This window comes from Labrus bergylta, chromosome 6 (assembly GCF_963930695.1).
Source record: "Labrus bergylta chromosome 6, fLabBer1.1, whole genome shotgun sequence".
NCBI classification, from domain to species: domain Eukaryota; kingdom Metazoa; phylum Chordata; class Actinopteri; order Labriformes; family Labridae; genus Labrus; species Labrus bergylta.
Genome location: NC_089200.1, coordinates 4,637,628 through 4,654,431, shown reverse-complemented (window position 1 = coordinate 4,654,431; position 16,804 = coordinate 4,637,628). Strand labels below are relative to the sequence as shown.

At 39.2% G+C, this 16,804-nt stretch overlaps 1 protein-coding gene across 3 annotated transcripts in view; it reads left to right on the top strand.

Annotated features, from left to right (window-relative positions):
* dnajc6 (DnaJ (Hsp40) homolog, subfamily C, member 6) overlaps nt 1–16,804 on the top strand; it is a 45,097-nt gene that overhangs the window by 3,459 nt on the left and 24,834 nt on the right. The window contains exons 2-3 of one of the 3 annotated variants that reach the window (XM_020652737.3): nt 3,267–3,411; nt 12,091–12,226. In XM_020652737.3, the coding sequence (XP_020508393.1) occupies nt 3,399–3,411; nt 12,091–12,226 (149 nt within the window). In that variant the 5' untranslated portion in view covers nt 3,267–3,398. Of the gene's footprint in view, nt 1–3,113; nt 3,412–12,090; nt 12,227–16,804 lie in introns of those variants that run through there. The other 2 variants (XM_020652735.3, XM_020652736.3) reach the window with 2 other exon arrangements.

The window sequence follows — 16,804 nt, the reverse complement described above, 5'->3', positions numbered from 1 at the left end:
AGTGAAGATAGGACTCTGAAAACTCTGAAAACATCACAGACAGTGGGACTCGGGTGTTACACCCATTGTAGACAGTCATGACTCACAGAGTTATTTTCAGAGGATATACTTGATTTATATTATATTTAAGTGTGAAAAATCACATAGAAAGACTTTAATGTTGGCATCGTTTCAACGCATAGTTACATTTTTTGAGGAGGTGCATGTCAGACTCCAAATGTAGAATCAGGGCTATGGGAACCCACTGGGTATGCTACGGCGTAGATTTGATGCAGAAGTACAAATCGGACTTAACTTAAATATTTTGGGAATTTGCTTGAAAAGTGGATTTTAACAATTATTAGTGAAACTTCTGTCAGTGGACTCAACTTTCCTAAACTGTACACGTTGACTTCATGTGTTAATCCCCGATCATGTGATGCTTTTTCTTGCACCTGCATCATTGTCCCAAACAGTCATCAAGGGGTAAATACAGGGTAGGCACGGTTTAGGAAACGGACAGGAAGCTTAGTTTTCCACAATGGAGCGGCAGCACTCTGCGTCCGGTGACGGAGGGGGTTTCGTTCGTTCCTCCCTTTTGGACATTCCGTTCCCGCTGTGCTTTTTGGGCTCCCGTCTGCTGGACCAAAAGAGTTTCCCAGGCTCATGTCCTCCTTTTCAGAACCATGCTGGCTTTCAGTTGCCAAGGGGACAAGGCCAAGGAAGGAAGCATGCCATCAGTGGTCACTGTGTTTTTTTTGTCCCACATTCATTGATCCCAGGAGCCAAAATCACAAATTTGGAGCTAAATTTAAAAAAAAGTTAGATTTTGATTGAGTCACAAAGAGCCTATTGATGTCTAACGATATTATTAGATGAGTTGGAGCAGAGAAAGTACCCTGTGATGCAGAGTGAGGGCTCTTTTTTTCTAACAAAGCATGACGATGTTGTCTCAGTGCTGAATATGACTACTCTTAATTTAACCTTTTATGAGGAGTAAGCCACGGGTTCTTGTCCATTCCCATCACAGGACTGAAATAAATCCACTCTGTTATGAGCCAAGACTCAATAATGTTCTCCTTATTTATAGAATAAGGTAAAAAAAAAAAAAGGTTTTATGAATGAACACATGCGTCTTTTTATTTCTGCACATGCACCCTCTCTTTATTAATGACAATGCATCTTTTAGTACACTTATCACCTGTTGTCTGCACATTATGTACAGCAGACACCGCCCATCTGCATACATATATATATGATGCATCTGTCTTGCATTTAAATAGAGCAGATGCTTGGTCACTTTGTCTTTAAAAGTGACCAAGATGTTCTAAAAATCCTTACACTCTTAAATAGACCAAAGATTTGTGAGTGCAGGTAAAGAGTTTTACATTTTCTCTGTTACATTAACATAAATTGAATACATGTTTTGAATTTTTAAGAGCAAATTTGAACTCTGAGATATTTTGAACAGCGTCCTTAATAATCTGCAAACCAATCAATATGGACACATTTATCATAGCTGACCTTATTCTTCAAAGTTTGAATTGAAATAGAAAATATTCCATGAAAACGACTAAAAAAAAATGCTTGAAAGTGGAACAATCGCTTTCCTCTTGACAAAACCCCATGAAGGAAAATCACAATTAGTTAAAAGCCTGAACGACATTTAAAGGGGAAACCAACTCAAAACAGGAACAGTGACACAGTCGTAGAAATATGTTATTTACAGGAGCATGTGGGCAAACTGGACGGCAATCGAGGCTCGGCTTCAAATCCAAATACACAATTTTACAATTTTGGTATACAGGTTAGAATGAACTATCTTTTAAAAAAAGTAGTATAGTAAGTCACGCCAAATGCAAAAACAAGCTAATTTCCAAGCTCCTTAAAGAAAAATGTAATTTTCCATTTATCATAGCAATAAAACGATAGATTAAAAAGTCCAAACAAACCTGTTTATTCAAATCATTCTAGAGGGCTACCTTTAATTTTTAATTTTTATTTTACATAGATTTTTATTGATTTTTTCACCATTATAAAGATCATTTAACCCCCTGGTGCTCTGACATTCACCGCAGTAACCATGGGAATAAATAGAATAAATTACAAATTAAATAAAATCAGGAACAGAAAGAAAAAAAAAACAACACAAGAAAACAAGAAAAACAGACAATACAAAACAAAACAAAACAAAAAAAGGCTACCTTTTAGATATTGATGAAAAATCAATCAATCAATCAATCAATCAAACTTTATTTATATAGCACCTTTCAGACAAATTAAATTGCAGTTCAAAGTGCTTTACAAGAGTGCAGAAAAGTTATTGACGAAAAAGTAGTTTATAAAAATCATTGATAAAATCACTGAGAAACTAATGCACACCAATAAGAATTAAAAATACATGTATAAAAATGAAAAAATAAAATACGACACATAAAAGCAATAAGATATTAAAATGAATACATAGGAGAAGAATATTTAAAATTGTAGTCGGATAAATACAATAATGTTAAGATTTTAGAATTTGAAAGAAGATATTTTTGCCAATAAATGTTATTACCATGTTTTAGTATTTACTGTATATTGGTATCAACAGATTGGGGATAAGAGTGTAAGATATGTTCTGTGAAATGTATTCAGCTTCATGATATCCTTATATTATTTAATCGGTCCTTATTGTGTTATATGTTATTTTTTTAAATGAAATCGTCTTGTATTGATCTATTTTAAGGACAATTTGGCTTTAGGCGAATCCCCAACTTGTGTTTTAGAAACGCCTTTGTGAATAATAGATGCAGCACTGACATCACAGGGTTGTGTGTGTTGGGGTGGATTTCCCTTTTACTCAGTCGGGGACTTACAGCGACAGTTAGCATAGCAGATAGCACCAGCAGCGTTTGCAGAAAGAAGCGTCTCCGAGCTGCTGAGGGAAGAGGAGGCGACAAAAGGAAACAAGGAGAGGAAGAGAGGGAGGGAAAGAGGGGGAAAGGAAGAAGACCACCCGGCCGGCAGGATATTACTTTGTACTAATAAAAAAAAAAAGAAGAGGAGACGGGTCGTCCTCTCCTCTTCGGACATGTGGAAGAAGCAGTAGCAGCACCGGAGGAGGAGGAGGAGGAGGAGGAGGAGGAGGCTGTGGTGGTGGTGGAGGTGGTGGTGGTTACGCAGCGTAATCTACTACGTCTTCTTCTTTTGTCTATTTTTTGCGATTTTGTTGTCCTTCGGTTATGAGCTTGCTCGGGGCCTACAAGAAAAAGACCAGTTACGATGGCTATGAATCTTTGCAGTTGGTCGATAGCGGGGGAGAGAGCTTCAACATCGGCAGCAGCAGCGGCGGCAGCAGTGGCACACTCGCGGGCTCCATAGCGGCCACTCTTGGACCGAAGGCAGGCCCGCTGAGAGAGGAGGACTGCAGCACCATGGACAGCTCAGGTAAGAGTCCCCCCCGCCCCCCCAACCATAGACTGTAAAGACCCAACGCGTCTGCATGCTGACGTGGAGTAAGATGTGGTGACTTTACGCAGTAATAACAATGGTTAACAACAGTGAAACTATATGATGCTATGCAGCCCCCCTGGAATCCCCATCTTGGCTTATAATGGCTCCATTAGACCCCACCTACATGTTTACATGGATTATTATCGTACACGGGACAGGTTTAAGCACGGGTTAAATTGTCTGGAAAGTCATTTACATTTAGGCCCACAAATCGACTTAATGATATATTTTAGCTTTGAAAAGTATCAAAAAGTCTTTGTAGACATGAATTTAAAATACATGAGGTGTGTAATTATGTAGATATTGAAAAATGTCAGCCAATTCTCATTGTGCCTTCTGGAACATTTTTGGATAAGTTACAGCTTTCTAGATAAATTAACTGAAAAACTGTTCAAAACGATGTTTTAAAAAGCCCTTTTGTATAAATAAGCACATCAAATACTGTGTATCGAAGGGCCAAAATATATTGAAATATGTATTTAATCTAATTTCCAGGGCTAATTTTTTTTCACGACCTCAACCAGGTCATAGAACAACCTTGTTCTCTTAGTTTTTGCTTTGTTTTTTTGTTGTTTCCTGTCAAAGCGTCTTTGAGTATTTAGAAAAGCGTTATATAAATCTAATTTATTATTATTATTATTATTATTATTATTATTAATAATGGTCATAGTGGGCAGGGCTTGTTTACATTTGTCTTAGTTTCTTAGAAATAGAGTCAGATTGACAGAAATCTTTCTACAGGAAGTATTCATCCATGTGACCTGTGTACACTATTTCAAATAATATGCACAAAAATGTTCAAATTTTCCAACCTTTTTCAGTGACCTTAATGTTTATATTTGGTCGATTGTATGCAGTGGACATGTTAAGGCATGTCTGTTCAGCCTCAGACCTCATGGTACTCTTTATGTATGAAGTATCAAACAGTCTGGATGTTTACATTCACTCTGTATTTTGTGATAGTAAAGAATATTTAACATTAAATGCACAAATATATAATTTACTGTCAACAAACTACACTTCACAAGTCCTGCACGTTTTCCTATTGTTGATTTAATCAGACCAGTATCTAAACATTTATAGACATTCATTTGACATATATCATGAGGGTTATATATTTAAATATATGCATTTATATATAAGTACATAGTATATGTTTTATTGTGCATAATATATTACAATATGTGTTGGGATGGTAAATAAATCCTGATTCAGTTTCAGACAGCAGACGCCCCAAAAGTTTAGTCAAATGGCCTTGAATGATCGATTATTATAAAGCTAATAATACGATAAAAAAAACAACATGCTAAATAATGCTACAGTCGCACGCTGTGATCCACCTGTTTACCATTTATCTGATGACACATCCCCAACATGCTCTGATGGATTCAGTCACATTAAGTCATTCATTTTGACACTTCATCCTCATTATGATCACTTCTGTTCTGTGGACTGAGATTCATAAATCATAGTAGATCATGTTTCTACTGCAACCATTACTCTACTATTACTTCTATAATTGTAAAAAAAGTTAAACTGTTATATTAGTATTTATTTATTCATCATGGCAAATGTTGAGTTTCAAATAACATCTTTATATCTAAAACCTTTAAATTAATTCCTGTTTCTTAACAATCAAAGGGCCAAATTGAGATGATAAAAGGGGCCAGATCAGACTAATAGATAGCCGATAGAATAGATCTGGTGTGGAGTGTGTCCTGTGTTCACCTCACTGCAGTGCTCAGTGAAGTCAGCCCACCTCCTGGGGTGTAACACTCATGTGAAACAAAAGATGAGGAAGGTGGGAGTGCGCTCAATGAGGAAAGGGGGGATTGGGGTGGAAGTGGACGGGGTGGTGGGCTCCAGTGTCAGATGTCTGTCTGCTCTGCCAAGCATTTTTTTTGGATGGTCTCTTTCATGTGTGTGTGTGTGTGTGTGTGTGTGCCCGTCCCTGTCTGTGTCTGCCCCATTCACACAAAGCCTGATACTGTGGGTTAAAGGTTGCCACTCCAGAAGGAGAGAGACACATTCAAACAAACCATGGATCTCTCTCTCTAGCAAAGCCAAGAGCTCTCTCTCTCTCTCTCTCTCTCTCTTTTTTTTTGTTGGGTTGATGTCCCGCTCCCTCTCTTTTAGTTTTAGTGAGCAGCTGGGCTTTGCTGCTGGATTACCTGGCTGATTTCTCAGCCTCCCCTGGTGTCTTTAATAGCAAGGTTTGTCACTGTAACTGGCTCTGCAGTCTGCGCACTCCCACATCCATCTGGCCTCAGAAAAAAGGGAGGCACACAAACCAACAAGTCGGCAGATTTACACAGATATGAAGCGATGACGATGAAAAGGAGAAGCAAGGGAGCTTACTAAGTGAGGAGCAAAGGTGTGAATCCTTCACGCACACACAGTAGATATTACTGATTTAAAACAGCATCATCAAAGGGACATAGAAGGAGATGATGCAACATGGAAGACCCAGATGGACAAAAACAAATAAACAAAACAGATTATTTTTGTATTTTTAAGAGATGATCCAGTAGAGACGGCAGTTATTCAAGAAAGTTCATATCCATCGCATGACAATATGACCACATTTAGAAATTAGCTACTTCTTATTTCTAATTCATCTCCTCATGGGTTTAAACCTGCATGGAAAAGGTCCCAAGCCTCTGGGTAACCCATGGAGGACTTTTAACATGAATCTAAAGGGGTCATGAGTTGCAAATAGGATAGAAAAGATGAACATATATTCAAATTTATATCCTTTTTTTTTTTTTGACTTGTGAAATACCAGAACGTTTTACATCTCCTATACATCTCCAATCCCATTTACAATAGACGTAAAGAAGCTTGATTTATTTGAAAGTTCTAAAAGAAAATTAGAAACATAAATATCAAAATAATAAGTCCTTTCAAGCCTAAATGCAAATAGAAGTAGGATATGCAAAATGTTTGAGGATGAATCGCACAGACAGCTGTTGAGTTTTTAGAGGGAAGTTATACTCAGAGTTCATCCTCTATTGCTGCGTATTGCTAAATACACTATTTTTTATTCTTTTAAGGTAAAATGTTTGTGATGAATATCCTTTGTTTTGATTTTAAGGCACTCATATGAAACTTCCTGTGAATAGGGACAGGTTGTCTCACCTCTCAGTGGCCTAGTTTGTCATTTTATAGATAAGAATAAAAGCCAGCCTGACTCTTAAAGTCATGGGTGTAGTTTGTTATGCAGACCCTGCGGAGGCTCTGTCTGCAGTTTCTCTGCACCTTGGCTTCCTATTGGGGGTTAAGACCGTGACCATGAACGACAACATTGCTGGTTTAAGTCAGTCTGGGTGCACTCATTGCATATCAATGCCCGTCTCTGTCGTTCTTATTCCCCGTCTGCTTGTCAAAATAAATGACACAGTCCCTTCACATTTTATGATAAAAAAACGACCTGTTCAGTCCTTGAGAGTGAACACATGTATGTGCTTGGTTTTGTTGGTTTTATGCACATGATGCAGTGAAGCCACAGTGCATCACAGAAATACAATGGAGACCAGATTATGGTTTAATCTGGATCTATAGATTCACTACAATGTGCTGCGATATAAAGACATCATGGACTTTTAGGGGATTAGTCCAGACATCATAAATGATCATACTAGGACAGTGCTCCAAGAAATTTCAGACTTTGTCGTCAGTTAATAAATCTGCATCAGCTGACTGAACAAAAAACAACACATTTGTTTGCAGCCTCAGATAAAACAAAAAAAAAACTGGCTTTAAACCTTTCAGTACTCAACAATCACACATCTTCAGCTCTGTAAACCCAAGCCTCCAAATCCCAGATAGGGGACTATTTAGGTGGGTGAATTATGTCCCAAGAACTTGATTTGGACCGTTGACTTAATGGAAATAAATGAAGTTCCTCTAAAGGTTCCTAGTCACTGGGGAAAGTTCTTGCAGTGGAAATCTGGCTTTTAATGGAGAGCCCAAATCCAGGCATGTAAGAATTTAAAATTGAATTGACTACTTAACTGTAATCTGGCACCTTCAGTTCATCTTATAATGTGTCACGCTTTAAGCAGTCTGTTTGCAGCAACTGCCTGCCAGTTCAATACTCCTTTGCTTTAGCAATTCATTAGATATTAATTGTACACTCATTGTCTCATTAGGAGAATCTATATCATTTATCAGATGAGTGTTTTGCAGGCCCAGGATAAAAACTGTCCTTTAACTGTGCCGTAGCTTTGAGAAAGAGTTCTATGTTGTGTGTTCACTTCCTTCTGTGATATCAAACGAGGCAGAATATTGAGAGAGAAAGGTTTGGAGCTGTAGGAGGAAGGAGACATATTCCAGGACCAAACTCGTCCCTGTAGAAATAACTAGAACTGTCTCTCCTTTTCTTTTTCTCTCCCTCTGTCTTCCTTGTCTACCTTGTTTTTCCTCCCATCACTGCAGCTGCCCCTTTAAAGTGTCAACATGATTGGCAGATCCAGGCTGAACTTATTTAGCTCTCGCATTTCAAGGCAGAGCAAGATCCAGGTTTTCCTATAATGCGCTGTGTCACGCTCACCGGCTGGGAAATTTGCATAGTAAGATGGTTTAAAAATAGAGCCTGGTGAAACAGCAGTTTGCACAGCTCAGTATAGTCATGCTTAGTATGACAACATGTCAAATCAGTAGTTCAACATTTTGGGAAAATAAACGTTCCTTCTTGCAGAGATTTAGGTTCTAAGATTGGAACCACTCCAATGTCTGGAGGTAAAAAGTAGAGCTAGAAAAGCAGATGAGCTTTAAGCTTAGCATTTAATTTGGAAAAAACGGCACTAAGAAATCTTGCATTTAGATTTCATTTCTGTTTCAAAGGAGAAAGAGACATCATGTGTTAATTGAAGATATTTTCTGTAGAGGTGCTGGAGAGTATATGAGGTTGCTGTTTAACAGATGTCTTTTCCGTCTTTAGTAAGCGAAGCTAACAACCTGCTGACTGTAGCTCCACATCAGCGTGAAGACATGAGATTGATTTTGACCTTTTATTCCGACCCCTGTGGCAGAAAACGAAAGAGCAGAGTCCTCAAATGTAAAAGCTGTGATTATATTGCACTGGACCAGGATATAATCACAACAATTACATTATTTAGAACTGAATTCACTCGACTGTAGAGTTAAGAGGGATGCCTTATGTTTAATAGACAGAACAGGCGTGTTGTTGAGGAGCTCAGTATGCTTCATCTCATTGTGGACTCTCTGCTGTACAGAGGAATAAAGATTAGACCTGTTTCCACCAAGTGGTCCGGTTTGGTTCAGTACAGTTTAGTACGGTAAACCCTGATTTCCACAGCCAACTGTACCTTTACACATCACTAAATCACAGCGGCGCGACATCGTGTAGACCGCCAATAAATTCATCAAAGACGAAGAATGTGACACAGTAAACCGGGATCAATTGTTCCTAAGAAGGTCTGCATCTCCAAGGTCGTATACGGGACGTTGCGACGCGCCAACAATAGTCGCAAAAACCTTCAAAAAGCCTTCAAATGACTCTCAAAATCCACAGGATATTTAAACATGGTGCATTTTGTGTTTGTCCTTTATTACCGCTGTCGAACAGGAAGTGACGATTCTTTTGACCAATCATGAGACTCCAGTGTGTCTAGCTCCACCCTCTAGGGTTGGATCTGTATGCTAAGCACCCCAACAGAAGGGTACCAAGAAAGTAGAACGCTACGGGCCCCGTTTCCACCAAGCAGTCCGGTTTGGTTCAGTACAGTCCAGTTTGATTCAGTCCAGTTTGGTACAGTTTGGCACGGTAAACCCTGACCTTGCGTATCCACAGCCAACCGTACTCTTATTTGATAAGCGGAGTGTAAGCCAGATGGAGATAGGTGTGTCAGCTATGTAATAGTGTGACATCATAGAAGCTATTAATTAAGTTAAACGTTCAAGAAGAACAGGGACACAGTAAACAGGGGATCTTTTAGGGTCGGATTGGTACCCTTGGCACGCCAACAGAAGGGTAACAAAAAAAGTAGGCCGGTACGGATCCCTTATTTTCAGTACCCTTCCCAACTTTTGGCAGTGGAAACGCTAATACATGTGTACCTTACCAAAATAAAACTGAACCGGACCGCTGTCATATGTAAAAAAAAAAAAACCCCGCTGGCAGCTGAAGATTGCAATGTTTAAAGCCTGGATGTGATTCCAGAGGTGTAAAAGTCTTAACATAAAAGGTACCGGTTAAAAGAGGCTTTACAAGGAGTGATGATTTGTTTCTGTTAATAGCTTTTGATTTATATGACTTTCACAAGGTTGAGTCAGTCCAACTAGAGAGTTATTTCATTCACTTTTTTTCCCCCGATGCCACCATTGGTACAATCTAATAACTGTGTGTGCGTGCCCATTAAATTCAAACATTTCTCTGACTTTGTTGGTCAAATCTGATTTAACATTATGAGTTTTGTGAATTTCTAAAGGATCATATGCTGTTTGAGTTCAACAAGAATGAGCTTTTCTATTCAGTAAAAAACATTTCTGTCAGGTCTGTGCAGTCAAGAGAGTCTAAATATAGACATCAGTGAAGAATTGTCTCGAGTAACTTCACAGGAAAAAGAAGAGAACCAGTTTGGAAAAAGGAGAGGAATGGAGCAATCAGAAGTAGACAAAGAGTGATGTTTGTGATAGAGAAGAAAACAGTGACTTTACTGTTTATTTATTAATCAGGAACATTTTTCTCACCCTCCAGATTCTCTCTAGAGAGACTCACTCAGACAATGTTTGTAATGTCTTTGTTTGAGTGTGAAAGTCTGCTAGTAAAAATCAACAATGTGTGCTTCCATTGCAGCACAAATGTTTTCTAAACTATGACAAAACTGGCAACTTTCAAAATGTTAATTTCTTTCGACACAGAGAAAAAATATGACAGCTTTTCCCTCTGGAGATTGATAAAGAATTTCTCATTCTGATGCTTTGTGGAGTGTTTTCGATGCATTTATGAAGAACAGCTTCTCTGGTTGTGGTCACAGCGTCTCACTTGCATACAGCCAAAGTGTCTTGTAATAGCCAAATATTCCTCTTTGGTGATGTATTGAGTGGCAATAATGTCACAAAAACTTCAGCTCAACACAAGCTAATCTCATTATAATTAACCATTTGCGTCACTTCCATATTAGCAAGGCAAAGTAGGCTGGCACAGTGTTTTTCAGTTCACCTTTTTACTAACCTTAATCAAATGTATCGGCAAGATTCTGCCTTCTTCTGGATTTTGAGAAGCTCCCAGTTTACATGGTGTTGCCAGTTTCTTCCATTAGTGACTGACAGCTTTATATAAGGGGGTTCTGACTCATAGCGTCTGTAGCGAAGCTGTAAGGTATGCTTCAGATATATTATAGTCAGTATGGGCTGCTTGTGTTTTTCCTTGAAACCATTGCTCACTGCACCATGAAGGGGATAACAGAATGTTAATACCACCAGATGTTGTATCAGTTTCACTGTATATCGAGTTATAAAACGCTGCAGATCTTTGATTATATATACACCATATTGAAGGTAAACACAGGTACTGTTGGGAATGTAACGATAGCGTTAGCTTTCCATGCTAAGTTAACACAAAGACTGCACTCTCCTTGTGTCAAATGCACACAGACTGTAGACTTCTAAGTTGATTTTATGCGGAAACAAAAAAGCACAAATCCCAGCTGTGTAAGCCCAACTCAAAGCTCTGGAGTTATTTTCAAAGATTCAAAGAGTTAAAGAACTTTTTAATGAGTCCACTCCAGATGCTTATGGGGTTTGACTCGTTCTGACTCTATCATGCTGAAAAATCCCTGTTGAGTTTGTTTTTCTACTTCTGCAGTGTGTTAAATGTACATTTCTCAGCACCGCCGAGTTGCATCTCGAGTGATCTACTGTGGTTGCTCTTTGTGGATATATAAAGTGTAGAGGAAGAGAGAGAGAGAGAGAGAGAGAGAGAGAGAGAGAGAGTGAGAGAGCGAGAGAGCAGGATTGAAAGTGAGATAGTGTGATAGAGAGAGAGAGATTGTGTACTGTCCGAATATTTGGACAAATTGTATTTTTATGCTTTGGCAACGACAAGATACTTTGATGCCAATAAAGCCCATTTGAATTGATATGAGATAGGAAGAGAGGGAGAGCGAGAGAGAGAGAGAGAGAGAGAGAGGGGAGGAAGAGAAAATCTCAGACCAGCAGAGGGTTGCTGACTAAGCTGTGACACTTGAGTTCAATTCAACACTTGCTTTCTCTTTACAGTGTACTACACACACATACACCCACACACACACATACCCAGCAAAACACAGCTCTAGTCGGTGTGTGTCTGGTCCCATGCGTACTTATCCGTTCTGCCTTCACACCTACACATGTGTTTACTTTGTATGTTGTGCAGTGACTCATCTCTTCAACTCTTAAGTCAAATGAAAAGCTCTAAAATCCAGTTAGGAAATCAAAGGATCACATCTATTCAGTTCAGATAGTGTAAATAATTAATCACATCATCTGCATAGAACATCATTTTTCATCATTTTATCCATAAGAAACGTAGGATAGCATCTTTTCTTTAACTCACTTCTCTGTTGTTTCACTCTGGATACTGACTGTCTAAATGTCCTCTGTCTCCAGATATGGACGCTAATTATGGAGGAGGACTGTTGGACATGGTGAAGGGAGGAGCGGGGAAGTTCTTCAGCAACTTCAAGGACAACTTGAAAGACACGCTGAAAGACACCTCCACAAAGGTCATGTCTCAGGTCTCCACGTAAGTTGCATCTGTATCATGTACACAGTGTGAATTCATGTGCTTCTGCATTGCACCTAGTGAACTGCAGCTTTAGTATTGACTACTGTTACTCAAATGTTACTTTGCAGACTTGGACATGTTATTACTTCTGGTTTAGTGCACAGAGATTTGGAGACTTGCATGGGGTAGTTACCCTTATCCCTGATACAAACTGCTGCTGAAGGATCTAAAAAGGGGAAACTAGAAGTTGAAGAAGCTAAAACAGTCTGTGGTTAACACAAGCTGAAGAGATGTCGGTGTTTTGTTATACCACATAAACTACGTTAGGTAATACCTCCACTTGTGAAGTTTGAAGTTTTTACTCGTCTTTAAAAAGGCGGTTGCTAACAAGCGGCTAAATGTGACTACAGTGGTTGTCGGGGACATTAAAGGTCATCACGCCGGACACAGAGGGCGGGAACTCTCTCACTAGTCGGAGATGTCTCCTGTAGGTTTAATCTTTAGGTTAAGGTGAATATTATGTTAGTAAACTATTTATTAAGCTACGTGGATTAGTTTATCGGAGATCGTCTGAAGCATAACGCTAGTGACGTCACAATCATCCCACCGTGGTGTAGTTAGCTTGTAGTATAACGTTAGCTTTTTACTTCTGTCAGCCGCGTTAACGCTTCAAACATCATAAAAATGACGTTCATCTGTGAAGATTATCCTGCTGAACAAAACGCCTACGCTTCAGAAACGTGTGTTTGCCACAGACGATCCAAAATCCAATCAAAAATCCCGTAAGGCGAATTCTCGTTAGACCTCATGGCGATGCTACTCCCGGGTTGGCCTACAAAAATACGTCATATGGTTTGTTCTCTATAGGCTGGAGAGGTCAGAAGTGCAGATATGAATGAGTAATAAGTCAGTTTAGCACTGTGAGGTCGACAAATTTGAGAGAAATGTTATGAAATCTTTGGTTGTCAATTAGAAATACGGTCTTTGATTGCATCCTGTCACGAGAGTTAGCCCTATTTCTGACGGTATCTTGATTTGTTGACAAAAATCTCGCTGCATAACCGATGCTCTTATTATTTATTTTCTTTCAGGCTAGTTCTAAGTGGACTTCTGCTGCATTTTTATTGCATTATCATTACATCTGAAATGCTGTAATACTGATAACTTTGCGGGAATCGATGTTGCACATTGTGACATGTTCAAACAACATTAACCAGGACATAAATATTAAATCACAACTACCTGTAGGATTTTTTAAAAACAAATCTAAATGCAGTATTATAGAATTGGGAGCAAATGAGAGCATACAAAAAAACACAAGTTCTGACCTCCCAGTCGCTCCCCACACTTGATATTTTGAAAGTCCCTAACAAGCGTTCACCTTAATAATTATTATTATTATGAAGAACAGAAAAAGGAACTTGTGTATTGAAATAGTTGGATCTTGCAAACGTGAATCTCATCTATATAACACTGGTGGTAATTACTTTGATTGACTGAATGTTGTTTCAGCTGCTGATCCGGTGTAAAGTGAGTCTCCATCAGCTTTTTGAAGGGAAACAGAGCAGTAAAGATGGAAGGAGGAGAGAGGGAGGGTAGCGGAGTCTGGCACGGCTCGCTCGCCCCAGTGTGTTTGTGCACAGGCATCTGCACGGGGCAGAACAAAGGGGCCTCTGTATTGTCAGATAACACACACATACTCTCTCTCTCTCACTATTGACTCAGCAAGTTTGATTCTGTTTATTCCCCTCCTCTGCTGCTCACATCTTAGCAGACTCGCACTCTTGTCCTGTTGTCCCCTTTTGTGTTCTTCGGCCTCTCATCTCTGCTCCACCTATCCCTCCTCTCCTCTCCTCTCATTGCCGTCTATTTCTCTTCTCCTGTCTGAATTATTCATGGCGGTTCATTGTGCCAAATGGCCAGTGCACTGCTGATACAGAAGGATTCATTTCATTAGGGCCCTGTTGTGTGGCGGTGTGTGTGTGTGTGTGTAGGCTGTAGATGTACCTGTGAGCAGGTGGATGGGATAATTTGGTGGAGGCTACCAACTGAAAGCCTCTATGGGAAGCTAGATATGCAGAGATATAAAAACATGCCAGACTTCAGCCAGAGTGCTCGGACAGGTTTCTTTGGTGTGTGTCAACATTGACAATCCCGCTGCTGTGTGTGTGTAACATTGAATATTTATTTTAAAACCGCAGAAGCAGAAGCAAGGACTGTGACAAGACAAATAATTTAAAGGTTAAGGGTTGGACTCTGTAGTTTATTGCACTTATAAATAAGTAAACACATCTCATAAGCTGAGCTTTATACCATTGGCTTGCTACGTAGTTCAGTAGATTTAGAGTGCATTTAAAGGTATAATGGTCGTGTTATAATGACAGTGTATTATGGTTTTCTCAGTCGTGCCCATCAACCTTTGGCTGCGTTGCTTCGTCACAGTTTAACTTGGAAACGAATCAAACAGTTGGCAAACAATAGTGAGACATTTGAGACAAACTGCAGGATGTAGTGATATTTCTAAGAGGAACGCATATCGCTCTCTCCTTCTGCAAACAATGGTAATTCAAGGAAGTGTGTAAGTAAAATGACTTGTCAAAGGGATCACTAATACTAGTGACCCCACAAAGGATTGGCCAACTCCCCCCTCAGTTCCCCCTCAGCTTTAAGGAGCTTTAAAGTATATTTAAAGGCTTTATATGCGATTTTCTTGATCCAGCAGATGTCGCCCTTGAGCACCAGCATGAAACCAAAACAACTCGCCCTGCATTGTTGTGTTAGCATGCTAATGCTAGCGATCTTTATTATGCTGGTATCTTCACACTGCATGTAAATTTACCTGAAATGAGCGTGATCTAGAAACACAGTTAAGCAGTGAGTACAGTATGTTATTCTTCTTTTCTCTAGTCCCTCAATTAAACAACTTTTATACACGAGGGGAGGAGTCAGCCAGCCGTCCTGGCGATGTAAACAAGCTGAAGATAGGACTCTGAAAACTCTGAAAGCATCACAGACAGTGGGACTCGGGTGTTACACCCATTGTAGACAGTCATGACTCACAGAGTTATTTTCAGAGGATATACTTGATTTATATTATATGTAAGTATATAAAGCCTTTAAGGTCAATGGTTTGGTTTTAAAGTTTGCAACTTTTCATTCAGTTTCATTTCAGTTTATTGGCTTCTTTAACACTTCAGAAGAAATCCCCCTGAGTGAGTTGGATATAAGGGACAAACCTTACTGGCACAGTTATAGGCCCCTCATTCACCCAAACTGTTTTTTCTCTCCACTTCTGTGTAATATATAATCAAGGCGAAACGCTGTTGCTGAATTATTTAAAAGCAGCCTGCTTGTTTGTTTACCTGGCTGGAGGGGAATTTTTGCAGGGGAAACAAATCTGGCAACCACGCTCAACTGTGTGTTCCTCTGTCTGTGGGAAACGGCACGTCTATGTAGTCTGGATGGCTGATCAGGGTTTGTGAAAGGCACTGTGTCCTTGCACCCAGTCTGCACCCCGCCCCACCCCCACCCCCACACACCAGACAAACATTCTGCTTTCTATTCAGGCTCTTTCACATTTAAAGTTTTTATCCTTCCTCTCTCACTTTTAACGTCACTTCTCTCTTGTCCTTGTTAATTCTTTTTTCTGTCTTTTCCAGTAGCTGACATACAGTATGACCATCGCTACATTAACATAATCTCTTGTGACATTATTATTTAAATCAAACAGGATCGTAGTAATGACCATATTCACCCAGCAGCCATTTTCTCTGACATTTGGAAGCTTAAATTCTGTAAAAAAAAAAAAGTTCTACTGTTTGTTTTAAGTCATAAGAAAATTAGGGTGGGCCCTATCTGACAACTCTATATTTTTACTGCTTCTCTTTTCATCAACAACTGAAAGGACAATTTGCAGTAAACGTTCGTGGTAAAAAAAATTAAATTTTCAACATAATTTAAGGTTTTTGATCACTCATTAGCTTAAAGGCTTCATATGTGATTTTTCACACTTAAATATAATATAAATCAAGTATATCCTCTGAAAATAACTCTGTGAGTCATGACTGTCTACAATGGGTGTAACACCCGAGTCCCACTGTCTGTGATGTTTTCAGAGTTTTCAGAGTCCTATCTTCACTTTGTTTACATCGTCAGGACGGCCGGCTGACTCCTCCCCTCGTGTATAAAAGTTGTTTAATTGAGGGACTAGAGAAAAGAAGAATAACATACTGTACTCACTGCTTAACTGTGTTTCTAGATCACGCTCATTTCAGGTAAATTTACATGCAGTGTGAAGATACCAGCATAATAAAGATCGCTAGCATTAGCATGCTAACACAACAATGCAGCGCGAGTTGTTTTGGTTTCATGCTGGTGCTCAAGGGCGACATCTGCTGGATCAAAAAATCGCATATTATTCCTTTAAATCGGACAACAGCTAACATTTGCATAAAGTAAGGTACTAAGAAAGAAAGTCCTAGCTAGTTGTAAAAACACTATGAGAACATGACATAATGAATAAAATATTTCCCTGTAGGCTTAAATATGGTGAGTGTGGACAAAATGAATGTGAAGAAAATGTAATGTGTAGTGGGA